Source organism: Coregonus lavaretus, assembly GCF_964263955.1.
Source record: "Coregonus lavaretus genome assembly, chromosome: 9".
In the NCBI taxonomy this organism is placed as follows: Eukaryota; Metazoa; Chordata; class Actinopteri; order Salmoniformes; family Salmonidae; genus Coregonus; species Coregonus lavaretus.
This window is the reverse complement of record NC_139996.1, coordinates 13106324-13132612: the sequence shown is the minus strand read 5'-3', so window position 1 is coordinate 13132612 and position 26289 is coordinate 13106324. Positions and strand designations below refer to the sequence as shown.

General features: G+C 42.8%; 2 protein-coding genes across 2 annotated transcripts in view; one reads left to right on the top strand and one right to left on the bottom strand.

Annotated features, from left to right (window-relative positions):
- nav2b (neuron navigator 2b) overlaps positions 1-22181 on the top strand; it is a 74479-nt gene extending 52298 nt beyond the window's left edge. The window contains exons 11-33 of the mRNA XM_084169422.1: positions 65-225; positions 547-723; positions 5104-5156; positions 5864-5887; positions 6540-6614; positions 10911-10994; positions 11098-11221; positions 11382-11539; positions 12679-12687; positions 12871-13046; positions 13836-13916; positions 14389-14542; positions 14788-14938; positions 15044-15141; positions 15246-15341; positions 15580-15748; positions 15962-16197; positions 16510-16664; positions 16802-16873; positions 17135-17331; positions 17589-17707; positions 19563-19766; positions 20064-22181. Coding sequence (XP_084025548.1) covers positions 65-225; positions 547-723; positions 5104-5156; positions 5864-5887; positions 6540-6614; positions 10911-10994; positions 11098-11221; positions 11382-11539; positions 12679-12687; positions 12871-13046; positions 13836-13916; positions 14389-14542; positions 14788-14938; positions 15044-15141; positions 15246-15341; positions 15580-15748; positions 15962-16197; positions 16510-16664; positions 16802-16873; positions 17135-17331; positions 17589-17707; positions 19563-19766; positions 20064-20198 — 2908 coding nt within the window. The 3' untranslated portion in view covers positions 20199-22181. The remainder of the gene's footprint in view (positions 1-64; positions 226-546; positions 724-5103; positions 5157-5863; positions 5888-6539; positions 6615-10910; positions 10995-11097; positions 11222-11381; positions 11540-12678; positions 12688-12870; positions 13047-13835; positions 13917-14388; positions 14543-14787; positions 14939-15043; positions 15142-15245; positions 15342-15579; positions 15749-15961; positions 16198-16509; positions 16665-16801; positions 16874-17134; positions 17332-17588; positions 17708-19562; positions 19767-20063) is intronic.
- A 927-nt stretch (positions 22182-23108) lies between these two features.
- dbx1b (developing brain homeobox 1b) lies at positions 23109-25737 on the bottom strand (the record flags this gene model as incomplete). The annotated part of the gene is made up of 4 exons (XM_084169181.1): positions 23109-23426; positions 23595-23797; positions 25095-25199; positions 25371-25737. 4 exons carry the CDS (start codon positions 25735-25737, stop codon positions 23109-23111), a joined length of 993 nt encoding a protein of 330 aa, XP_084025307.1.
- Positions 25738-26289: the final 552 nt, after the last annotated feature.

The window sequence follows — 26289 nt, the reverse complement described above, 5'->3', positions numbered from 1 at the left end:
CAGCATTCACACATAGATGTAGATGTGAGGTGGATTTTCAGCATCTCCTGTCATCTCTCTGCAGGTACGGCCACCTCCCCCAGCAGCGTATTCATGACGACTCCCGGGACTGGCTGCGTTCCCACTCTGCAGGAGGTCTTCAGGAGTCTGCCGCCAGCTCACCCTTCTACCCCGCCTCCAGCCTCACCTCGCCCTCCGGAGCCCGCTTCAACTTCTCCCAGCTTAGTAGGTGTATCCTCAACCCTCTCTACTCATCACTTTGATTAGCACTGTAGGAGCAGTGATAGTCATCTCTGCACAATGAACTAAATCTTGTGTGTATGCTGGCTTAATGTTTCGTCTCTCTCAAGAGACTACTCTGATAGTAGTGATGATGTAAGGAAAAGTAGTAGGGATTATATTTATTATGTTGTATTTCACTCTTACTTTCCACTATGAGTGAAGAGTAACAGACAAACGGCAAACATATCTGATCAATGCCGTCTGTCCATGTCTGTATTTAAGATATTATTTTACCGTTGTTATGTAATGGCTGTGTCATTACAGGCAGCCCTACCACGGCGGCACAGATCAACCTGGCCAACCTCCGCAGCGGCTTGGCCAATCAGGACGGGTCGTATGACCCGTACAGTGACCCCCGTCTGAGGAACTCGTCCATGTCTCTGGAGGAGAAGAGTCGCACCATGAGTAGCTCTGGGTCCTTCAGAGAAGGCCTGGAGGAGGGTAAGACACACTGACATACCCCTCCGTCTATTTGCTTTCACACAGAGCCTCAGAGAAATTGAGAGCTTGGGACTATAAGGTTCTATCTGCATTTTTGTCAAAAAACAAATCTTGACATAGCCTTGTTCTGTTCAATGTTCTCTAGCTACAGTGCCTTCGGAAAGTATTCAGACCCCTGGACTTTTTCCACATTTTGTTAGGTTACAGTCTTATTCTAAAATGTATTACATAGTTTTTTCCCCTCATCAATCTACAGACAATACCCCATAATGACAAAGCAAAAACAGGTTAAAAATATATAAAATACAAAAACGGAAATATCACATTTACATAAGTATTCAGACCCTTTACTCTGTACTTTGTTGAAGCACCTTTGGCAGCGATTACAGCCTCAAGTCTTCTTGGGTATGACGCTACAAGCTTGGCACACCTGTATTTGGGGAGTTTCTCCCATTCTTCTCTGCAGATCCTCTCAAGCTCTGTCAGGTTGGATGGGGAGCGTTGCTGCACAGCTATTTTCAGGTCTCTCCAGAGATGTTAGATCGGGTTCAAGTCCGGGCTCTGGCTGGGCCACTCAAGGACATTCAGAAACTTGTCCCGAAGCCACTCCTGCGTTGTCTTGGCAGTGTGCTTTGGGTCGTTGTCCTGTTGGATGGTGAACCTACGCCCCAGTCTGAGGTCTTGAGTGCTCTGGAGCAGGTTTTCATCAAGGATCTCTCTGTACTTTGCTCCGTTCATCTTTCCCCTCGATCCTGACTAGTCTCACAGTCCCTGCCGCTGAAAAACATTCTCACAGTATAATGCTGCCACCACCATGCTTCACTGTAGGGATGGTGCCAGGTTTCCTCCAGACGTGACGCTTGGCAGTCAGGCCAAAGAGTTCAATCTAGGTTTCATCAGACCAGATAATCTTGTTTCTCATGGTCTGAGAGTTTTTAGGTGCCTTTTGGCAAACTCCAAATGGGCTGGCATGTGCCTTTTACTGAGGAGTGGCTTCCGTCTGGCCACTCTACCATAAAGGCCTGATTGGTGGAGTGCTGCAGACATGGTTGTCCTTCTGGAAGGTTCTCCCATCTGCACAGAGGAACTCTAGAGCTCTGTCAGAGTGACCATCGGGTTCTTGGTCACCTCCCTGACCAAGGCCCTTCTCCCCCGATTGCTCAGTTTGGCCGGGCAGCCAGCTCTAGGAGTCTTGGTGGTTCCAAACTTCTTCCATTTAACAATGATGGAGGACACTGTGTTCTTGGGGACCTTCAATGCTGCAGACATTTTTTGCTACCCTTCCCCAGATCTGTGCTTCGACACAATTCTGTGTCTGAGCTCTACGGACAATTCCTTCGACCTCATGGCTTGGTTTTTGCTCTGACATGCACTGTCAACTGTGGGACCTTATATAGACAGGTGTGTGCTTTTCCAAATCATGTCCAATCAATTGAATTTACCACAGGTGGACTCCAATCAAGTTGTAGAAACATCTCAAGGATGATCAATGGAAACAGGATGCACCTGAGCTCAATTTCGAGTCTCATAGCAAAGGGTCTGAATACGTCTGTAAATAAGGTATTTCAGTTTTTTATTTTTTATAAATTTGCAAACGTTTCTAAAAACCTGTTTACGCTTTGTCATTAAGGGGTATTGTGTGTAGATTGCTGAGGATTTTTTAAATTTAATCAATTTTAGAATAACAAAATGCGGAAAAACTAAAGGGGTCTGAATACTTTTCCGAAGGCAAGTCATGTTGTTAAGTTAAAAACAATACAATATAAAAATCGCTGACACCATTCAAACCAAGAATCATATTTTTGCAGATTGAACCTTATCTTCCCAAATTCTTGAAATGCAGGTACATGTATTGCTTTGTTAGATGATTTCCACTCCACATGCCTGTGTGAACTTCCATTTGACTTCTGAATGGATTATAATTCCTTTAAAAAATCAAGCCGTGCTTGCAGATTGTTGTTAACTAAGAGGGTTTTTTGAAAGCCTTAATTCTTAACAGGGCACTAGTGAAATATATACTTTTCTTTTTACAAAAGTAATTTTTATTGAATCCATACACTTTTTCAGCCAACCATTTAAATCACTAGTGAAGTCATTCATTACCTTTATTATTTCAGTCTTTCCACACGTCTACAGTTGAATTGGGAAATACAAAGAAGCAGTTTGTTTGATGTACGTACATAGACTGAGGTTTGATGATTGACTACACTTCTTTAGCTGAATGGCTTGGTGCTCTTGTGGCTTATTACTTGTCCCGAGGCTCTCTCTTTAACTGATCCCTCTATGATGCCAGTTTCTTGGCTGGTGTTGGCTGTTGATTTGTTCGTGTCCAAGGGCGAGTCTCAGAGTCATGTTGAGCTGTGGTGTTGTGGCATGCAGGCCAAGGTTAGGAGGAGCAGTAGAAGAAGGAGGACAAAGACTGATAAATATCTCCTCTCCTCTCCCGTCGCAGATAGACAGCTGACTCAACACCAGCTCTACAGACCCACCCTCTTCCCAGACAGGCGCAGAGCACAAGGCCCTGTTTGATGGCACCCCAGTGTATACTTTTCTACTTTAGATCACAGGTGATAGAGTAAACCTGGTAAAATCCCTGCTCTAGTCACAGTATACGTACATGTATATTTACTTCTATTAGGACTCCTAAAGATATGTTTCAGAAAAGACAAACATCCATTCCCAACTTGAAAAACGAATCAAACATCCTAGCATGTAAATGTGTAATCTGGGATATGTACTGCAGTTCAATGGTCATTTCAAAGAATGATACAGGTAACTGCCAAAATAATGGAAACACTTGATAAATGAGGGATTCAAAGTATATTGAAAGCAGGTACTTCCACACAGGTGTGTAATTAACATTAACCAGTTGCCTATTATTTTGGCTACCATGGCTAGAAGAAGAGATCTCAGTGACATTGAAAGAGGGGTGATTGTTGGGGCATGTTTGGCAGAAGCTTCAGTGACAAAGCCTGCTCAACTTGCTGATGTTTCACGATATGCCATTGCCGTCTCAGTCACCAGATATCAATCCTATTGAACAATTATGGGATATTCTGGCGCGGCGCTTGAGACAGCGTTTTCCACCAATACAAACAAAACACCAAATGATGGAATTTCTTGTGGAAGAATGGTGTCTCATTCCCCACCATCCATCCACACACGTCAATGAACTCTGTGACACTTGAATCAGTCTGGAGAACACACTCAGGGCCCTGGATAATTGGGGCTTGTTTGTACAAAGGCTTCGTAAGCAGCTAAGCATTTAGTTAAGTTTGGCACATCCCCCTGCTGTCGTTTTAGTCCTGCAGTGATATTGTGGTTCCATTACATTATGATGAATGAAGAGAGAGAGGCTGTGTTATTGTTATGGCATTGACAGTACTCACTAGAGAATATGTAAGGGATAATCAACTAGGCCTATGCGTTCTATGGAAAATAATGAATGACATGGAAGGTGTGTTCCATGACGCGCTAGCAGAGTGGAGCTGACCTTCCACGAAATGTGTTCATTTGCAGGTAGAAATGTGTTCAACATCCACTGAAGTAGCTAGCAAGTTTACTAGATAGCTAGCTACAGTAGTTACCTTGGTAACCAAGCAAACAGACTTGCTAGTTTAGCTAACCAAACCATCAGTCTTAGCTTACTATTATGGAAATTGAATTCAACAATGACAATAATGTTTTCAATTCGACTTTTGCTTTCAAAAGCAGCTCAAACATAGAACATGTAAGAATGAACTATAGCCATTGAATTCTACCATGCTCGTATACCGTGCGTTATAGGGAAATAATCCACGCTCTAGAATGCCCTTCAAGCCAATCAGAAACGAGTATTCAACAATGCCATGGTATAATGATGAGGCTGATGACTGCTGGTAAAGTGTGAATGCATCATACAGTATGTCTCACAAGGGAGATTTTGAGTTTGGACATGTGAACTGTAGAGTTAGCCAGACTTTGGTGCTGTTGTGTGGGTGTCAACCATATCAGCACAATTAAAGCGTAGGCTACAAAGTAAACTACTTGCAGTAATAGCACCATTCACTCACTCACTCACACAATCACTCACTCACACACTCACACTCACACACACACACACACACACACACACACACACACACACACACACACACACACACACACACCTAGTACAGCACCTCTGTTGTAAACGTTCAGTCAGGGGACCTGTTCATGCATGTTCCTGTTTCATCAGGTTGAGATGAATCACTGCTTACATGAATCATATACCCACCACTGGGCACACACTGGTTGAATCATAGTTGTTTCTATTCCACCGACATGGAATAGACGTTGAATTGACGTCTGTGCCCAGTGGACCATGAATGAGTTGAACGTTGTGTTTTTGTTTCTCTCCAGTCCATGGCTCCTCTGTGTCTCTGGTGTCCAGCACTTCCTCTGTCTACTCCACGGTGAGCGCCACTTTGCTGTCTGTCTATGCACTCCACCGACTATCCAAACACATAGCACGTATGGCAATAAGCTTAGGGCTGGTTTCCCAGACACAGATTAAGCCTAGTCCTGGGCTAAAACGTTATTTTCATTGCGATTCTTCATTGAGCATGCTTTTTAGTTTAGGACTAGGGTTAATCTGGTTTCCACTAGCTTCCATAGCCACAAAGTCAGATTTCCCAGCCAAAAAGTACAAATTGGCTAAATTATTTTGCTTTTTGGTCTAAATTTAAGGTTACACTCTTAGAAAAAAGGGTTCCAAAAGGGTTCTTCGGCTGTCCCCATAGAATAACCCTTTTTGGTTCCAGATAGAACCCCTTTTGGTTCCAGGTATAACTCTTTTGGGTTCCATGTAGAACCCTCTGTGTAAAGGGTTCTACATGGAACTCAAAAGGGATCTACCTGGAACCAAAAAGGGTTCTTCAAGAACCCTTTTAGGTTCTAGATAGTGTAGAGTTAGGCATAAGGTTAACAGTGTGGTTAAGGTTATGTCTGAATTGACTGCTGAATTGCATTGCTAGTTAACTGTGCTCATGTGAATCCCTGTAGCCTTAGGTGGAAACTGAATATGTTCAGATTGTTTGTCATGTCGTCTTATCCCATGCATACTCTGACATGCTAAACCCTATTTATTTTCTTCTCTTTGCTCCTCTTCTATTTTTCATAGCCTGAGGAGAAAGCTCAGTCAGAGGTAATAACAACTTTGTGTACTTTACTTTCACACGTGACACCATTGATTTGTATCATAGCCTTTTGTGATTTGTACCATATTACACCATATTGTGATCTGATTACCAGGGCCAGACTACCGCATTTGGGGCCCGGGGCACTGACCTTCGGGGGCCCTACACCCCCCAATATATTTTTATTTATTTACTGCATTTCAACACATTTTGCCATGGTGCAGAGAGAAAAATGTACAGTTTTACAATGCTATTCTACACATTTTGTCATGAGGCAAAGCGAAAATGCTGCTGTTTTAAAGCAAATGTCCTGCTATTCCATACATTTTGCCATGAGGCTGAGAGAAGATTTTACAGTTTTAAAGCTCATTTCCTGCAATTCTACACATTTTTCTATCATATGCTATCTGATTTATTTTTATTTTGGGGGGGGGGTTGGGGGCCCCCGTAGCAGTATAACCATTTATGAGCCCTGAAGTTGTTTGAGTAATACAAAGGCTTCGTAAGCAGCTGACCCAGCTGCCCCTTTGGAGCAACTAAATCCCTATCATTCTTACTCAAAATACTCTGTTGTATTCAATGGAATACATACTACTGTATCATATATGGTATGTATGGTATTTCCTGTTGATAAGCATGATCTTGTTTTTCTGTTCTCAGATTCGTAAGCTGCGGAGAGAATTGGATGCCTCCCAAGAGAAGGTGTCTGCTCTGACCACTCAAATTAGTGCTAATGTAAGTATGATGGCAAATGGTTACTATGCTATGCACTGTGGCTATCATTGTTATGCTACGCTGGTAGTAACTATGTAATGCCTTGGTTATGCTCAATGGAACAAATTCGTATTAGTGTTGCATATTACTAGCATTTATATCTAGAAGTCAAAGTGTTCCAGCAATGCGGCTGGTGTTTTTGTTTACCTTTGCATGGCTGCCTAAAGCACATTGAACATGACACTGTGTAATGGTCTGAGAGGGAAGCAGGCGTTTAACCCCATTATCTATTCCATCTGCTCTCTGAATGCAAACAAACACGATGGCCCAGCAGTAACGGCGTAATGAAATGGCCCGCATCCACACTGGTCATGGCCCGCATCCACACTGGTCATGTGATCTCACAACAGAGATTTCACAACAAAGCAGGTTGGAGGTTCCTGCAGCTGTGGAGGCTTGGTGTGGAGTTTGAAGGCTGTAGCCACCTGTAAGAGCACTCGCGTTAGACTGCTAGAGGATGGCCTGAGCCCCTGGCCTGGCCCTACAAGCCCTGCAAGACAGACCTGCACTAGGACCTGACTGACTGACTGACTGAATGACTGACAGTGTGGCTGACTTACCAAGAATAGACGGGTTGGCTGACAACGTCACGAAAACGCACCAATGTAGCCGGAAGGTGTGCGTTGTTATAATTCTGAACGGTCAGATCGCTAGCAACAATCACAAGAAGCTGCCATGTGGGGAATCGTAGGTGGCTCGTTTCAGCTTGTTTTATCTTCTTATCCATACCATGTCTTGTTTTGAGGTGTTTTGACTGAGGTCATGTCAATGCTAATATGTCAAAGATTTGCAAGCTAGCTAACCAACAACTCTAACAATGTATTTGAGAGACAACAAGTGCTCATTGTGCAAATGTATTTACAGTATGTTTTCAATAAACATTTGGAGATGAAATATTTAGTGCATTCGGAAAGTATTCAGAGCCCTTCACTTTTTCCACATTTTGTTACGTTACAGCCTTATTCTAAAATTGATTTTAAAAAAAATATCTCTCATCAATCTACACACAATACCCCATAATGACAAAGTGAAAACAGGTTTTTAGAAATGTTTGCGCATTTATTAAAAATAGAAAAAACAGAAATATCTTATTTACATAAGTATTCAGACCCTTTGCTATGAGACTTGAAATTGAGATGTTTCTACAACTAGATTGGAGTCCACCTGTGGTAAGTTCATTGATTGGACATGCTTTGGAAAGGCACACACCTGTCTATATAAGGTCCCACAATTGACAGTGCATGTCAGAGCAAAAACCAACCATGAGGTCGAAGGAATTGTCCGTAGAGCTCCGAAACAGGATTGTGTTGAGGCACAGATCTGGGGAAGGGTAAGAAAAAATGTCTGCAGCATTGAAGGTCCCCAAGAACACAGTGGCCTCCATCATTCTTAAATGGAAGAAGTTTGGAACCACCAAGACCCTTCCTAGAGCTGGCCGCCCGGCCAAACTGAGCAATCGGGGGAGAAGGGCCTTGGTCAGGGAGGTGACCAAGAACCCAATGGTCACTGTGACAGAGCTCCAGAGTTCCTCTCTGGAGATGGGAGAACCTTACAGAAGGACAACCAACTCTGCAGCACTCCACTAATCAGGCCTTTATGGTAGAGTGGCCAGACGGAAGCCACTCCTCAGTAAAAGACACATGACAGCACGCTTGGAGTATGCCAAAAGGCACCTAAAGGACTCTCAGACCATGAGAAACAAGATTCTCTGGTCTGATGGAACCAAGATTGAACTCTTTGGCCTGACTGCCAAGCGTCACGTCTGGAGGAAACCTTGCACCATCCCTACGGTGAAGCATGGTGATGGCAGCATCATGCTGTGGGGATGTTTTTCAGCGGCAGGGACTGCGAGACTAGTCAGGATCGAGGGGAAAGATGAACGGAGCAAAGTACAGAGAGATCCTTGATGAAAACCTGCTCCAGAGTGCTCAGAACCTCAGACTGGAGCGAAGGTTCACCTTCCAACAGGACAACGACCCTAAGCCCACAGCCAAGACAATGCAGGAGTGGCTTCGGGACAAGTCTCTGAATGTCCTTGAGTGACCCAGCCAGATCCCGGACTTGAACCCAATCGAACATCTCTGGAGAGACCTGAAAATAGCTGTGCAGCGACGCTCCCCATACAACCTGACAGAGATTGAGAGGATCTGCGGAGAATGGGAGAAACTCCTCAAATACAGGTGTGCCAAGCTTGTAGCGTCATACCAAAGAAGACTCAAGGTTGTAATCGCTGCCAAAGGTGCTTCAACAAAGTACTGAGTAAAGGGTCTGAATACTTATGTAAATGTGATATTTACATTTTCTTTTTTTCATATACATTTGCAAAAACTTCTAAAAACCTGTTTTTGCTTTGTCATTATGGGGTGTTGTGTGTAGATGTATGAGGGGAGAAAAAACAATTTAATCCATTTTAGATAAAGGCTGTAACGTAACCAAATGTGGAAAAAGTCAAGGGGTCTGTATACTTTCCGAATGCACCGTAGTTTACATGTTGTCAACAATCTAAGCCAACCCTGTCTGTTTTGCCCGATAGTTGCACACAAGTCAGTTTTGTTGCTAAACAACCAACCCGTCTATACTCCTGGAGCTAATCTGTGAAGCTTGATAGTGGAGCAGTCAGTCAGCCACATGCCCCAACACCAGCACCTCTGTCTGATGGAAGCCCTCCAGATCTGTTCCCCGCATTCTCTTCTGCCTTCAGCTCATGTTCCGTGGAGGACGGGCTCTGGGCTGTGATAGGAATCAGGACGTGTTTACTCATACCTCCGTGTGATGATCAGAAGAACAGAAGCTATCAGTCTTCAGCGTCTGTCTGCTATCGGACTCATACTTTATCAAAGGCAAACTGGTCCCTGGCTGGGCTGGATCACCTTGAGCTGAGGAGCTTTAACCATGTCAGCGAGAAGTCCCAGTCCCGGGGCCAGCAGCCCGGTGACGGTGACGTGGTATACCCTGAACCACTACCCATCCCTGCGGACGGAGGCAGCCAGAGAGAGGGCCAGACGCCAACTGCAGCCCAGGCTGAGTCGCCACCAGGGGGACAGCAACACACAGCAGGGCCTCACTGAGGTGGGATCTGATTGGCACCTTTGGCTAGCAGTATAGGTAATAATACATGGCTGAGTTGTGGGCTGTAACTAGAGGTTGGAGTTCAGTGTGTCTGTCTGTCCTAGATATGTTTTATCAGAGGACACACTCGTCTCTGTTGCCTTTATCTTGATGTTCTGCTTTTGTTTTGACTGGAAAGCTGTTAGTTATCAACTACCAGGAACTTCATTTTTGATTTCATGTTTGATTTCAAAAAGTATGCATGCTTTGCTTTTTCTGTGGAATGTAAATCAATTGCTCTAATTATTTTCTTTGTAAAGCATATCAACAACAGCAATGCATAAGATAATGTGTCATATCTGAAACCCACCACGGCTTTTGAAATCCAAACACCTGTGGTGTGTAATGTTTTGGATTTATCTTCTAAAACACAAGCCATCCATTGATTTCATGTATTTGAAGTGGTTTCTTTGGATGTCTATTATAGCCAAACAGACTGCATACTGAGCCAGTCTACAATCTCTTTGTACATCTTCATCATATTCCCAACTGTGACAGTGATGAGAGTCAACGTGTAATTTGATAACAAGCATGTTTCTATCATACCTGTATTTCTACAAAATATAACAGATACTGGTGATTATTTTACTCTGCATATGAGAAGAAAACATCCTAACTGTATTCCTCTTTTTCCTTTGTCCCCATGTGCTCATCTGTGGCTGTGAGAAGATAGCAGGTCTCTGGTTTCACTAAGGCAGCTGATAGCTAGCTAGAGTGTGTTAGGACTTGTGTTGGCCTCATGTTGATCTCTACTAGGCTGCTAAACCATGGAACCCTGCCCAGACAGCTACTGTAGCTAGCTAGTCGTCAGAGAGCCTGCCCCATCACCCTTTATATCAGCATGGATCCATTGCCAACATGTACTGACCATGTGGAGCAACTCAATCCCTGTCATTCTTACTCAAAATACTTGATGTACACCATGACACAGAAGCCATTATCACCTGTGTATGTTTTGGCTCTGTGTATGCATGTCGTGGAAAGTATGTGGGTGTGTTCTTATGAGCAATACTTTTTCAGAAAACTGCAGTTTGTTGCCCATTTCACAGCCTTGAGTTGGGATTACAAATAACATTGTCAGCAGGACAATTTGCTAACTTTCCTCATACATTAATCACTAAATGTGTCCTGTTGTGTGTATGTCTTCAGGCTCACCTGGTTGCAGCATTTGAGCAGAGCTTGCGGAACATGACCATCCGACTCCAGGGACTTACCACCACGGCTGAGCAGAAGGTAAGGACTGGGGCTGTGGTCTGTTTCCTTAGAAATATGTCTGTCCTTCCTTGGATGGATGGTGAAGCTAATTGTGTTGTTTTATCATGTTGTTGTGTTGTAGGACTCTGAGCTGAACGAGCTGAGGAAGACCATAGAACACCTGAAGAAGCAGAATACCGTAGCCCAGTCAGACATCAATGGTGTCATCAATCTCCCAGAGCCCACCAGCAAAGGTGATAGGTCAGGTGAGAAGTTACCTCCCACATCACAATGGAAACACAATAAGGGTGGATGGCTATTGGCTAGTGAGGAGAAAGGCATCTGACGCAGAATCTGAATCGATTCCAATTCAATGTCATCGTCTGGTCCCTGTCTCACCCAGTCTCTCTCTTGTGTATCCCATAGCTTCAGCCAATGAGAGCTCCCAGTCTCAGCCGGACCTGCGTATCCACAGACAGCACTCATCTGACAGTGTGTCCAGCATCACCAGCGCCACCAGCCACTCCAGTGTGGGCAGCAATCAGGAGCTGGACGCCAAGAACAAGAAGAAGAAGAAGAACTGGGTAGGTCCTCCACTCTCTGTCTGTCTATCTAGCTGGCTGGCTAGCTGTCTGTCTGTCGCTCTGTGTGTCTGTCGGTCTGTCTAATCTGTAATGTGTTTTTGCCCTTTCCTCCACTCCTGATTGTCTTAGCCTCCTTGTGCAGGAGCAAAGGTGAATATGCGTATTGCTCTTAGTGAGCTCCTCTAGAAACTAGACTGTGAGTGGAGAATTTTGAGGCGTTCTCTTATTGCACACGACAAACCGCAAACAAACTGCAAAAAGGTTTGTCATCTGTAGTCTGTTATAGTTAGATACAAGCTTTGGTCAATATACTCATGCATGTTTTTGCCTGTAGAAAAGGCATATGTGTGTATATACTAGTTCAACACTGCCTGTAATCTATGAAGTCAAATTAAAATGTCTGTGTGTTCTTTTGTCCTGATATAATAATGCTGTTGCGTGTGTTGGAGGGAAGGTGAAAGATGACTATGTACGTAGACTGTCCACAGTGATGATACTTATACAGATGTACTATCTTCATTTGAACAGTTTCTCACAGCAGTAAAATAATCCTGCAGCAACAGGAAATGTGAATTATTATGTGGATTATAATTCATGGACATTTTTGTAGGGATTGATACATTTTGTGTTAGGATAAATCAAGTCTGATATTTTAAAGTGGAAATTACAAACTTTAGAAGCCTTTTTAAACCTTTTTAAAGGAAAATGATCTGCAATAACAGTGTGATAAAATTAAGATAGGACATCTGTAGCTGTGGAGTACCTGACTATTTGACCACAAGGGGCCAGACGGCTTCTGAGTTTAAATATCTAAATCTGCCTTTTAGTGGTTGAGTAGTCATGTCAATTAGTGAGAAGTTGTCAAAGTGATATCTAATCTTCTCTAATAGCCTGGTGTTCATTCCCTGTGTGTAGCTGTGAGTTTTTCGTTTGTATTCAGTCTCTTTAGTGAGCTACCTTGTGTACAGCCTATTCTCTGTCCCTGAAACCTGTACACAGTCTTGGATTATTTCTGTGTCAATACAAAACTAATCCACCCTACCTCTATTGTGTCTCTGAGCTAAAAGTTAAAATTGTCTATGATCCGCATGCTGTTTTGTCTTGTATTTTCCCTCTTGTGCTCTCCTATGGTGTGGCAGGTTTATGAGGTAAGATCAAACACTCTTCCCATAAATTATTATTGCTTGATCAGATAGAGACGGTGAAAGAGTAGAAGTTTATAAATGCTTTTTTCTCCTCGACTCCCTGATGTGTCTGTGTGTTTCACTATGTACTCAAGTCTTTCACTTTTCTTCACTGCTCCCTGTTCCTCCCCCTGTCCCCGGCTGCAGCTGCGGAGCTCCTTCAAGCAGGCATTTGGGAAGAAGAAGTCGTCCAACTCTGCGTCCTCCCACTCTGACATCGAGGAGATGACCGACTGTTCCCTGCCCTTCTCCCCCAAGCTATCAGCATATAACGGCTCCACCGCCTCCACACCCATGCTCCAGAACTCCCACTCCAACTCTCTGTGAGTACCTGGGCCCAGACCAATAGACCATTAGACGCTCACCTGTTTATAACTGGGAGGAGATAGTGGATCATAATGGAGGCTCCCTGTTCCCTCAACTCAGGGGTTGGGAGTCAACTCAGGGGTCGGGAGTCAACTCAGGGTTCAGGAGGATCACATGACCATATTAATGATTACAACTGACTCCCATAGTGTCTGATACAGCTATTTTAACAGGTTTATATATACTATAGAAGTCTATATGTACAGTGTATATATATATATATATATCCCAGTACCCGATATATCCCAATACCCCATATTCCAGTACCCCATATATCCCAGTACCTCAAATAAACCAGTACCCCATATATCCCAGTACCTCATATATACCAGTACCCTATATATCCCAGTACCCCATATAACCCAGTACCCCATATATACCAGTACCCCATATATACCAGTACCCCATATATACCAGTACCCCATATATCCCAGTACCCCATATAACCCAGTACCCCATATATACCAGTACCCCATATATACCAGTACCCCATATATCCCAGTACCCCATATATATCAGTACCCCATATATACCAGTACCCCATATATACCAGTACCCCATATATCCCAGTACCCCATATATCCCAGTACCCCATATATACCAGTACCCCATATATACCAGTACCACAAGCATAGCTGTGTGTGTGTGATCATTAGAGACTGCATGGCCTCATTGTTTTAGTCGCTAGTTGAATGTTTGTATTGAACCTGTTCCTCTCTTATCCATCTGTCTCTGTGTGTCTCTAGCCCCATTCTCTCTCCCCTGCCTGTTAGTAGGCGTGGCTGCGGCGGTAGCACTGGGGTGTTGAGGACTGGGTCTCTGGCTCGGTAATAGAGTATGAATAACGTCTGAATAACCCGCATTCACTTTATGATTAATTCTGATGATGGATAATCCTAACAAATATCCTTGATGCACCAAGTGGTTATCTAACCAATTAATCTCAACTTCATCACTCGTGCCTGTTGTACTATTGAAACTGGAATGTTGAGCCAATCACACACATCCTTTACAGGACCTTGATCTTGTCCTGTTTACTATTGCCTGAACCCCTATCTACAACACAGTGATTCAGTGCCTCTGGATTAACTTGGAATAAGCGACAATACTTTTTGGCAGTGACAAAACATGTACTTGTACAGCATGTTACTGAGCTTTTGATCATTGTATGAAAATGATAATTGTCTGATAATTGTCTGCAAGAGAATGTGCTTCATGGGATTTTCTGGGGATGTGCTCTTGAGGACTGGCCTTCTGTATAACCCTGAACTGACCAGACTGTATATGTCTCGTCTGCAGGATCTCAGAGTACACAGACAGTGAGGCGGAGAAGGTGATGGCGCTCCACAGTGAGCTCCGAGACAAGGAGATGAAGCTGACTGACATACGCCTGGAGGCCCTCAGCTCTGCCCACCAGCTGGATCAGCTCAGGGAGTCCATGAACCACATGCAGGTGAGGGTGACCGCAATGTAACCACATATGACGATATGACCAATGACATAGGACATGATGAGGGCCTGGAGGTTTCCCTGACCTTGTGACCTGGCATTTTCCTGGTCAAGGTTTGCATGGTCAAGGGAAAACTCCACACCCTAGAAATGACCACTCAAACATTGTCCATCACAAAGCACATCAAATACACAGTGGTAAGATGCTTTGAGCTGTGTTTGACCTGGTATGTTCTAATTTGTCATCAGGGCGAGATAGAGAGGCTGAAGACCGAGAACGACCGTCTGAAGATGGAGAGTCAGGGCAGCTGCAGCAGAGCAGCCTCACAGGCCTCAGTGGCCTCACCCTCAGCAGGCCAGTCAAAGCACGGCCTTGCCCTAACAGAGTCCACCAGCCTCGGTAAGAGTGAGTGTGTGAGTAAGTGATCGAAGTGTGTGTGTGTGTGTGTGTGATTGTTTGAAGTCTGGTCTGCAGTAGTCAACATCTATGTCCCTGTCTCTGTAGACATGCTGTTGGAGGACAACGGGGACGGTAGCTCACGGAAAGAAGGACGACATGTCAAGGTGGTCGTAACTCTGGATGAGGATACCAAGTGGAAAGAGGTACGAAACTTCTTACATTTCCAACTCTCCAAAAATTACAATGGCTACCAAATAATGTATGACTGTGCCCATATTTGTCCTTAATATCATATCTTATTTTATAGGAGTGTAAACCTCGTCAGTTCCTAATTGGTTGCATTGGTGTCAGTGGGAAAACCAAATGGGATGTGCTGGATGGGGTGGTCAGACGTCTCTTCAAGGTAAATCAACAGACACAAAAAACTCTGGTAGAGGAGTGACTAATGACACCTGTATCTGATGTGTGATTGGTCCCTGTTCCTGTATCTGATTATTTGATTGGTCCCTGGTCTCGTATTTGATAATGTGATTGGTCCCTGGTCCTGTATCTGAGGATGTGATTGGTCCCTGGTCTTGTATCTGATGTGTGATTGGTCCCTGGTCTTGTATCTGATGTGTGATTGGTCCCTGGTCCTGCAGGAGTACATCATCCACGTGGACCCAGTCAGCCATCTGGGTCTAAATTCAGACAGTGTTCTGGGCTATAGCATCAGGGACATACATCGCACCAGTGGGGCTGACACCCCTGAACTCCTGCCCTGTGGATACCTCGTTGGGGACAGTGACACCATCTCTGTCTCCCTCAAAGGTATGGGCAAGAATGGACCTCTGTAAAGTTTTGAAAATGAGAACTATGCCCCTATCACTCCCATTGTTTTTGTTAGTAGTCACTATTTAAATACATCTGAGCCCTGTAATTAAAAGCTGTCTGGATCAGTCAATAACAAAACAATTAAGTGAATTTATAAAAAAGAAAGTTCACATATCCTTTAATGTGTTCTGTGCTGCCACCTGCCTGCAGGTGTGTGTGAGCACAGCCAGGACAGACTGGTATTTCAGACACTGATTCCCAAGCCCCTACTGCAGCGCTATGTGTCCCAGCTCCATGACCACGGCAGGATCATCCTGTCTGGCCCCAGCGGCACTGGGAAGAGCTTCCTGGCCAGCCGGTTGGCCGAACACATGGTGCTGAGGGAGGGGAGAGAGGTCACCGATAGGACCATTGCCACGTTCAACGTAGACCACAAGTCAAGCAAGGTCTGTCGAACACTATTATGACTCATATGTTGAATGTAGGAATAACCTTTACTGTGGGATTCTTTCTGTATGAGAGTGGAGGTGCCAGAATGTAACCCTTATGAGTGTAGCTATATGAGAGAGGAGATGACCAAATGGAAATGCTTATTCCCCTTACATTGGAACTGTTGGAGGATACAGTAATTGGAATAGATTAAATGTTTGATATGTCATTAGTAATGTATAGGTATCTGTGGTATTTTAGAGGCTGTATGGGGAATCATTGTGTGGTTAATGTGGAAATGTTAAACTCTGTTTGTTGCTGGTGTCCAGGAGCTGCATCAGTACCTGTCTAACCTGGCTGACCAGTGTAATAGTACGAGTCATGTGGTGGACATGCCCCTGGTGGTCATACTGGACAACCTGCACCACAGCAGCTCCCTGGGAGAGGTCTTCAATGGCCTGCTCAGCTGCAAGCACCACCACTGGTCAGTACACACACACACACAGAGACGCACAGGCGCACACACACACACACACACATACATACATACATACACACACACATACAAACATTTGTATTTGTGTGACACTCCTAAATCCTCAATGACTTGTTTTTTCACAGTCCTTATATCATTGGAACAATGAACCAGGCTACATCGACCACTCACAACCTGCAGCTTCATCATAACTTCAGGTACATCATATCCTATAATTTCTTATGTGTTACTGTCTTTTTTCAGTTAATAGGTAATGTGGTATGATGTCGTCTCCATTCTGAAATGTAAAATTGTATTTGTGTGACTTGTCATGTAGCCCCCACAAGAGGGCAGTATTTATAAATGGATTGATTGATATCTCAGTCCTCTGCCTAACCCTGATTAGAGGAGGTCTATTTGAACATTAACTGATAACCCTCTCCACTGTTGTCTGGTTCCTGTGTGGGTGGCCTGTCTAGGTGGGTGCTGTGTGCCAACCACACTGAGCCAGTGAAGGGCTTCCTGGGTCGGTTCCTGAGGAGGAGGCTGATGGAGACAGAGATCAGCAGCCGACAGCGCAACGCTGAGCTCGTGAGGATCATCGAGTGGATCCCTACTGTCTGGCATCACCTCAACCGCTTCCTGGAGTCCCACAGCTCCTCAGAAGTCACCATCGGTAAGATCCACTGAAAATCACATTCATCTTTTATTTTCTTCTTGTTTTATTACATTATCTGGCCAAGTTGTTTTTCATTATGACGTAAGAGATGGATGAATAGAATAGAATAGTTCAACTGTGCCTGAATGAATACATGCATTTATATTGTATATTTGAAATTTGTCAATAGAGAAAATAGATATGGGACAGGATTGAAGGTTCTATTGAATGAAAGAGATGTTTTGTTGATGTTTGTCTCTCTATCTTCCTCCCAGGGCCCCGCCTCTTCCTGTCCTGTCCCATGGATGTGGAGGGATCCAGAGTGTGGTTCACAGATCTGTGGAACTATTCCATCATTCCCTACATGCTGGAGGCTGTCCGAGAGGGGCTGCAGGTACTGTAAAATGACATAACGCTGGAAATGTGGCATCAATTCACATTTGCAGTAGAACAAGGCCTTTGAATGATGGTTAGTAAACTAACACACAGATACAGAGAGATACAATACAATGCAATACATGCATGTATATAATAAGCCCACACACATATATAAATATATATATATACAGTACCAGTCAAAACTTTGGACACAGCTACTCATTCCAGGGTTTTTCTTTTTTTTTAAAATATTTTCAACATTGTAGAATAATAGTGAAGACATCAAAACTATGAAATAACACATATGGAATCATGTAGTAACCAAATAAGTGTTAAACAAATCAAAATATATTTGAGATTCTTCAAATAGCCACCCTTTGCCTTGATGACAGCTTTGCACACTCTTGGCATTCTCTCAACCAGCTTCACCTGGAATGCTTTTCCAACAATCTTGAAGGAGTTCCCACATATGCTGAGCACTTGTTGGCTGCTTTTCCTTCAATCTGCGGTCTGACTCATCCCAAACCATCTCAATTGGGTTGAGGTCGGGGATTGTGGAGACCAGGTCATCTGCTGCAGCACTCCATCACTGTCCTTCTTGGTAAAATAGCCCTTAAACAGCCTGGAGGTGTGTTGGGTCATTGTCCTGTTGAAAAACAAATGATAGTCCCACTAAGAGCAAACCAGATGGGATGGCACATCGCTGCAGAATTCTGTAGTAGCCATGCTGGTTAAGTGTGCCATGAATTCTAAATAAATCACAGACAGTGTCACCAGCAAAGCACCCCCACACCATAACACCTGCTCCTCCATGCTTTACGGTGGGAACTACACATGCGGATATCATCCGTTCACCCACACCGCGTCTCACAAAGACACGGCGGTTGAAACCAAAAATCTCCAATTTGGACTCCAGACCAAAGGACAAATTTCCACCGGTCTAATGTCCATTGCTCGTGTTTCTTGGCCCAAACAGGTCTCTTCTTCTTATTGGTGTCCTTTAGTAGTGGATTCTTTGCAGCAATTCGACCATGAAGGCATGATTCACACAGTCCCCTCTGAACAGTTGATGTTGAGATGTGTCTGTGACTTAAACTCTATGAAGCATTTATTTGGGCTACAATTTCTGAGGCTGGTAACTCTAATGAACATATCCTCTGCAGCAGAGGTAACTCTGGGTCTTCCATTCCTGTGGCGGTCCTCATGAGAGCCAGTTTCATCATAGCGCTTGATTGTTTTTGCGACTGCACTTAAAGAAACTTTCAAAGTTCTTGACATTTTCCGGATTGACTGACCTTCATGTCTTAAAGTAATGATGGACTGTCGTTTCTCTTTGCTTATTTGAGCTGTTCTTGCCATAATATGGACTTGGTCTTTTACCAAATAGGGCTATCTTCTGTATACCCCCCCCTACCTTGTCACAACACAACTGATTGGCTCAAACGTATTAAGAAGGAAAGAAATTCCACAAATTAACTTTTAAGAAGGCACACCTGTTTATTGAAATGCATTCCAGGTGACTACCTCATGAAGCTGGTTGAGAGAATGCCAAGTGTGTGCAAAGTTGTCATCAAGGCAAAGGGTGGCTATTTGAAGAATCTCAAATATAAAATATATTTTGATTTGTTTAACACTTTTTTGTTAACTACATTATTCCATTTGTGTTATTTCATAGTTTTGATGTCTTCACTATTATTCTGCAGTGTAAAAAATAGTAAAAATAAAGACAAATCCTTGAATTAGTAGGTGTGTCCAAAATGTTGACTGATAGTGTATATATATATATATATATACTGTTTTTAAGGAAAATCACTGAGCATTTAGCATGATTCTAACCGAGTCATCTGTCTGTCTGTCGGTCTATCTCCTAGCTGTATGGGAGGAGAGCTCCATGGGAGGATCCAGCACAGTGGGTGATGGAGAGCTATCCCTGGGCAGCCAGCCCTCTGCAGCACGAATGGACCCAGCTGTTGAAGCTCCGGCCTGTGGACGTGGGATTCGATGGATACTCCATCTCCAAAGACAGCTGTCCCAGCAAGCAGCTTCCCCAGGGAGAAGCTGACGGAGACCCCCTGGTAAGTGAATTATAATCCCTACCTCATGTTAACATTTCTGACAATCTTTATCCCAAATATCAGTTGGATTTGGAAATATTTAAGAAAGTCTGTTTGGTATGGCATTACACAATAATCCTGTATGTGATGATGGTCTGAATGGACAACGGTTTGACTTGATATTTGTATCCAAGAACAAAGTGTTTCATTAAGGTGCTTTTAAAGACTATCTACTGTCCTACTGATGGCTTTATGGTTAGTATGAGTGTCTGTATGTAGGGGACAACCTATCTGACCTCTGACCTCTAATCTCCACAGATGAACATGCTGATGAAGCTAAAGGAAGCAGCCCACTGCTCCGCCAGCGCTCAGAGCTACGACAGCGACTCCAACAGCAACCAGGATCACCATGACAACACCATGCTGGACTCATCACTGGAATCCACACTATGAGTCTCACTGGGTCAGATAATACTCACTCTGGCTGGGACACATCCTAACTTGAGATACCTTTGTGTTAATCATCCATTGACATCAATGGGAGACTGATATGAGGTTATGTATTTCAAGTTAGAATTTTGACCTCTGTGACTTCATATCTTTAGGCAGACATTATATAATAGTTGGAACTCACTACTTTCCAAAAAGGGTTCTTCAAAGGGTTCTCCTATTGGGACAGCCGAAGAACCCTTTTAGGTTCTAGATGGCACCTTTTTTTTTTTAAGTGTGTAGGCTTTACAGGGCTATGCAATTCCGATCCTGAAGGGCCGAAACACTTCTGTTTTTTCATCCACTCCTTCTAATAAGGAACTAATTCAGACCTGGAACACCAGGTGAATGCAATTAACTACCAGGTAGAAACAAAAAACAGAAATGTTTCACCCCTCCAGGATGGGAATGTAATAGCCCTGGGCCATACTGGATGCTGGTAACCCAAAATGAAAATCCCACTCAAAGTTCAATAACCTGAATAATTTCAACTCAGTACTCTACTATTTTCAGTGTTTATTAGGAGTCTGTTTACAATCACGGGCAAAAGACAGTCAACCATTATAAATGAATTACATAGTTTATGAGACATCAAACCAGTTGCCTTGACTGTGACCTAACCTAGGCTATAGCTTATGTGGTCCAAACTGAGTAGCAATAACTGGATATACATTCAGTCAGCTGCATAGAGCTTGACCTGTGTGCATTTTCTTAGTGGAGAGGCACACACCATGGTGGACATCTTTTTTATGCTTAACTTTCAAACAATGCCTTGCTACTTTTATAACAACGGTGGTAACACGCATTGACAAAGCCTTTGATAAACTTTCTATAGAGGCTGTGCAGAGTTTAGGTGCTGGCTGCTAGCTTGTTCAGACTTTGATGAAATTAAAACACATCCATTCTGTGCAGCTAGTGGGTAGCAAAAATGTGTAGGCTTTTGTTAGGGATTTTTTGAAATCAGTGATACTTATAGGATTTGTGGTGCTCTGCTTGGGAAAATTTGAACTTATTGACAGGAAATGTTTTTTATATTACCTCATGAGTGTTTCAAACAGTATCCCAACAGTGCTTGTTTGTCTTTTGTTCAGCTCTAGACAGAGCTCCATCCCTGCATAAAATTTTTCCAACACAGTGTTTCTCTATATAGAGGCACTTTGGACATGTAGACCCACATCTGAAAGGTCCCTGGCTAGAAAAGGATCAGAGCGACTGCATGGCTTTGAGACAGAGGCTGGCGTGTCTAGTCGTTCACTCTGGAGATTTAGTGCCGGGACCATTTGCATCAAGTGTTAATGGGATCCTCAGTGTTGCTGTATTGGAGTGACGGCTTTATTCCCTCATAAGAGGTACCACTTTGGTTGCTCCCCCTCACAATGTCCCTATTATCTGCCAGTGTTGTTGCTGTTCATCCTCAGAGTGTTCTTAGAAACAAATGCTATGCAAATTTCATTTGGAATTTTAGACTGAAGCCCCCAAAAAAAAGTTTACTTGTATTTTTACGTATTACCAAGATTTGTATTGGAGGTACATTAATCTGTGAATATTTTTGGGAGGTTTGTATTTTCACTACCATATCTTACTGGAGTGTAAAGGGTGATGCAAGCACAAATAGAAAATGTTTTTTTTTGTCTTTTCTTGGTCCCACAAAGTTTGGATGTTGGAATGTTGTGAAAAAGGTGTGCTATTGAATCTAGTTGTTAATAATGTTGAATAATTCTTTGATATGTGAATTTTGCTTATGTACATTTTTTTATGTAAAGATGTAAATATTTTATCTGAATCCCACGTTTTGAAAAAAAATTCTAGAAATCTTTTACAGAACTAGAGAGTAGTAATTTGTGTACAGTTTGGTTTACTCTATAGATTGTATGTTGTTAATGTGTTGTCAATAATAGATGTGAATAATCATGAGACTGTGAGAATAAATCTGGTCACGATACTGTACTTTTCATCTTTTTTTATTCAAAGAAATCCTCTAAATCCGTGTTTATTTAAGTTGTTTTAAATGGTAAAAGTTTTATTTGACCTCATATGTGATTTTAAATATTGTTCCGCAATGTTCAGTGTGTTAAGCCCAGTTCCATTGTCTCAACTCAGTTGCATTGTTGGAAATAACATACTTTTCTGTTCTTATTTAGGCTACCTATGTGACTGGTATGTCTTCTGGTGTATACCCCTATACCTGCCATCTGTACAGTAGAAGTGTGTACAACCACAGTGACTGCACCTTTTCATTGTCAGTTTTAAGGCAATGGAAGACAATACATTCTCTCATACTGGCCTGTCTTTCGTATAAGAACAGCATTGACACACCTTATCTATCGTTGTTACTTTTTGTAGTAGAAATACAATTAATCCTATTGACATTCAGTAATTATTTATTAAGTGTTATTGTGTTTTGTTGGACCATTGTCAAGAAAGCAGAAGATGTACTTTACATTTTCTAGTTTTATTTGAAGAAAATACTCTCAAAATACAAACAAATATATTTGTATGTTTAAGTTATACATTTAACATCTACATAGATTAAAGGCATTGCATCTAATGTAATAGCATTGTAGTCAGGTACAATCCTCTTGGTATAAAAATGTCCCTTACAAAATATTGTACAAAATATGGTACAAAGAGCTAAAGCTGCAAAAATACAGCAAATTTACTTAACAAGTACGGAAATATCTGCTACAACCAATATGACCCCCTACATTTAACATATAGGAGAATTGTTTATATCACAGACAAATAGGCTATGTGCTCAAATTAAAGAATGCATGGGTCTCATTTGGGTAGTAATGTCTATATACAATATATGTGACAATATACAGTATGTGTTTAAACAACTTTATATACGCATAATTTATATATTATGCACAGCTAAGACACTGTAATCTCTTCGTCCTCTGATTCTGAGAAGTCAGAGTGCTTGCTGGAGTTGCAAGGCGAAGAGAGGTGCGACTCCACACTGTTCAAAAGTTCGCGCTCTGATGGAGAGTGGCAGAAGGCTGAGCGCGGGCTGTCCGGCCTGAACGCATCCACCTCCTCCTCGCAGGACTTCTTCCCGACGTCACTGAGGTCCGGGTGGGGGTTCATTTTAGTTGGAAGAGTTTGTTCCCGGCAACCTCCGGACGACAACAACTCCCTCTCTTTGGAGTTGCGCCATTTCATTCTTCGGTTTTGGAACCATATTTTCACCTTGAAAAATACATTAAATATTATTAGGCCATCTAATAGGCCTAATGGTTGATTGTAATAACAATATTATGACATACCAGTAATAATTCCAAAATAGGCCTAGCCTATATTAAGATTATGTTTTATATTGATGTGGGCCTAAATGTCTATTCACTTTTAATTTTTTACCTGTGAGTCTTTTAGCCCAAGTTTTGCAGCCAGCTTCTTTCTGTCTGGTTTGCTGATGTATTTCTGTTTCTGAAACATTTTCTCCAGAGCTTTGCGCTGGACATCAGAGAACACTGCCCGTCGGAGCATCCCCCTCCTGGGCTTTCCTCTTGCAGCCAGCGGCCATGAAAAGGTACCAGGGATAGGAACCACTGAAGACGATGCTAAAATATTTTTTCAAACAACATATCATTAGCGTTGCATCATGTCAGGCAAGAAAACGCACACATAGGCTAAGTAAATGTGAAAGGAGGCTAGCCTGGCCTGTTTTCAGCGAGTGGGTGGAGGGGTTAAATGTGCATATAAGATCATGATTTCGTAGTTTAAAGCAAAGTCTCTCTTTAAGTTCCGAAATGCAGTCCGTTTGAGTGAGTTGGCACGAAGCAGCTAATTAGCACATTGCTTGGTCCCTTATAGCATTGGTATGGTAAAAAGGCAGAGTATCCCTTTCGAAAGCACCAATGAAAGATAGAGTAGCTAATGAAGCGTGAACGGTAATTGTGTAGTAATGAACTAACTGAAAAAAGGCTTAGGACAGGCGGCTAAAGCCATATATTACTGCAACAAAAGAGATCTACACTTTCAAACTAATCACAACTGCATGCCAAGATCATTTGGAGAATACTGATGGCTGGGCCCTATTTTTGCCACAGATCATTTTCATTAAATACGAAAAGCTATGAGGCTGAAGTTGTTTTGTTGCTCTCAAAAGAAGCGGTCTCTAAATCCAGATCTGCACCTTATCCATTTTAGATTATTCTTATCGGCTTTATTGTTGGCTATTCGAAAGACAAATTGTGTGTGAATTCACCATAACTGCGGGAAATAATAATCCTATATTCTTAATCTTGAAATATACTGTATAACAGATAGATAGCATTGTATCATTAGATTTTAATTGCACGACTCCAGGCTGCTGTGCTATCTATTGTTAGCTAACTTTAGATTTCTCACATCAGCACGATCTATAAACATGCATAACCCTCTATGTGGTCTTGTGAGAATATTGAAATAATGAATAGCCCCTAATGGGGAATTAGTCCATGACTGGTAAATGCCTATCAGCAGCATGTGTGTGGCTGCCCGGAGGGAGCTGACCAATTGGTCATGGTGCTGAAAGCATTGTGAGTTATCAGTAACTAAGTGCACTGGCTCGGTGGGAAAGAGAAGCAATGAAGAGACGCCAGCAGCTTCCTTGTGAGAGGGGATCCGCCTCAAATTTAGACCATGACAATCGCGGCTAATTTGTAGATTAGGGGAACCGGTGCAAAATGTCAGCAGTCCCTGCCTCTGCTAAATAGGGCATCAAATTGGCGAGACTGATTCCACGATGTTCTACGGCTTCCAACCTCTGAACTAACGGTTGTATTTCCTCTAGATTGAACTAGCCAATGGCAGATTGTTTTAAGGCGCAACATCAGTTGAATACATGGGGCATGACATAGGTTTAAGTGGATTTACCTGGAAAATATGATGCTCTGAGGAAGGGATGAAACGATCCGTCAAAATATGGCAGAGGGAAGGTTTTCCCGTGCATGGCATGATGCATTGAAGGTGTAGACGATGCTGTGATTCAAAATGAAAGAAAACATTACATTAATTGACTGTCATTTCGTTTTGTCAAATCACATACGCCTAAAGTAGTGTGACACAGCCTCATAATGCGTAACAGGTGTCCTGTTTGTAAATGCAAAATAATTACGTTTTCAGTAGCCTATATATTCCCAATAATCTTACCGTTTCTCGTTTCTGGTGCTAGGATGGCATTAACTCCAAACTTCAAATAGTTAGGGTCGTTGTTGATGGAGAGTGAGGTCTGAGGAGAACCCGTTGTTGTCTGTGTTGGAGTGGTGATGACAGCTTGGTCAGTGTGGTGCCTGCAGGTCAGCGTGGTGGCTCCTGATCCCGTGGGAGACACGCTGGGTGACGGAATCGTCCGGTGCAAGTAGCTCACTGGCCGGCTGATCCGCAACAGGTCCTCCACCAAAAAGCTTGAGTGAGCGGCGAACGCCGAATGAAAGGACTGGGGCAGAGAATGAGCCGCCGGGTGTCGAAGTAGTCTGGGGTACATATCGGGAGCCGCAAGTGCACTAGGGAACATCATTGCTCCTTTTGGGTGGATAAGGAAAAGTAATTGTAAAGAGCCCTTTCGCACTGAATGACTTTCCCTCGCCTATAGGATCCAAGTGGAAAGACTCACAGTTCTCTTCTGGCCATTACATTTAGAATAAGCTTTTTATAGTGGACCGTTAGCAAAGCCCTTTCGAAACTGACAGTCAAACAATGAAGTTCAACAAAGTTCTCGACGTGAGTTTCTTTCAGGGGAAATTCAGTGCCTGCTGATTGGTCCGAAGAAGCAATTTATGATTGGATTAGACTTCATAAGAAAGCGCTAGACAAGGTCCTTTTAACAAAGAAAGTGTAGTCATCAATTTTGCACACTGACCACTTTTTGGTATAGTTTTCACTATGATAACGGTGGCAGCACACACAGACTAATTAAAATGCTATTTTTAAAGTACTCAGACAACGTTTGTTCGTGAATAGAGGGTTTATAAAAAATAATCTATTAAATACATTTGAGCACATAATAGCATAATGTGAGAATATGGTGATTGCCTAATTTCTATTAGGATGCGTTGCAATGTGAGACAAT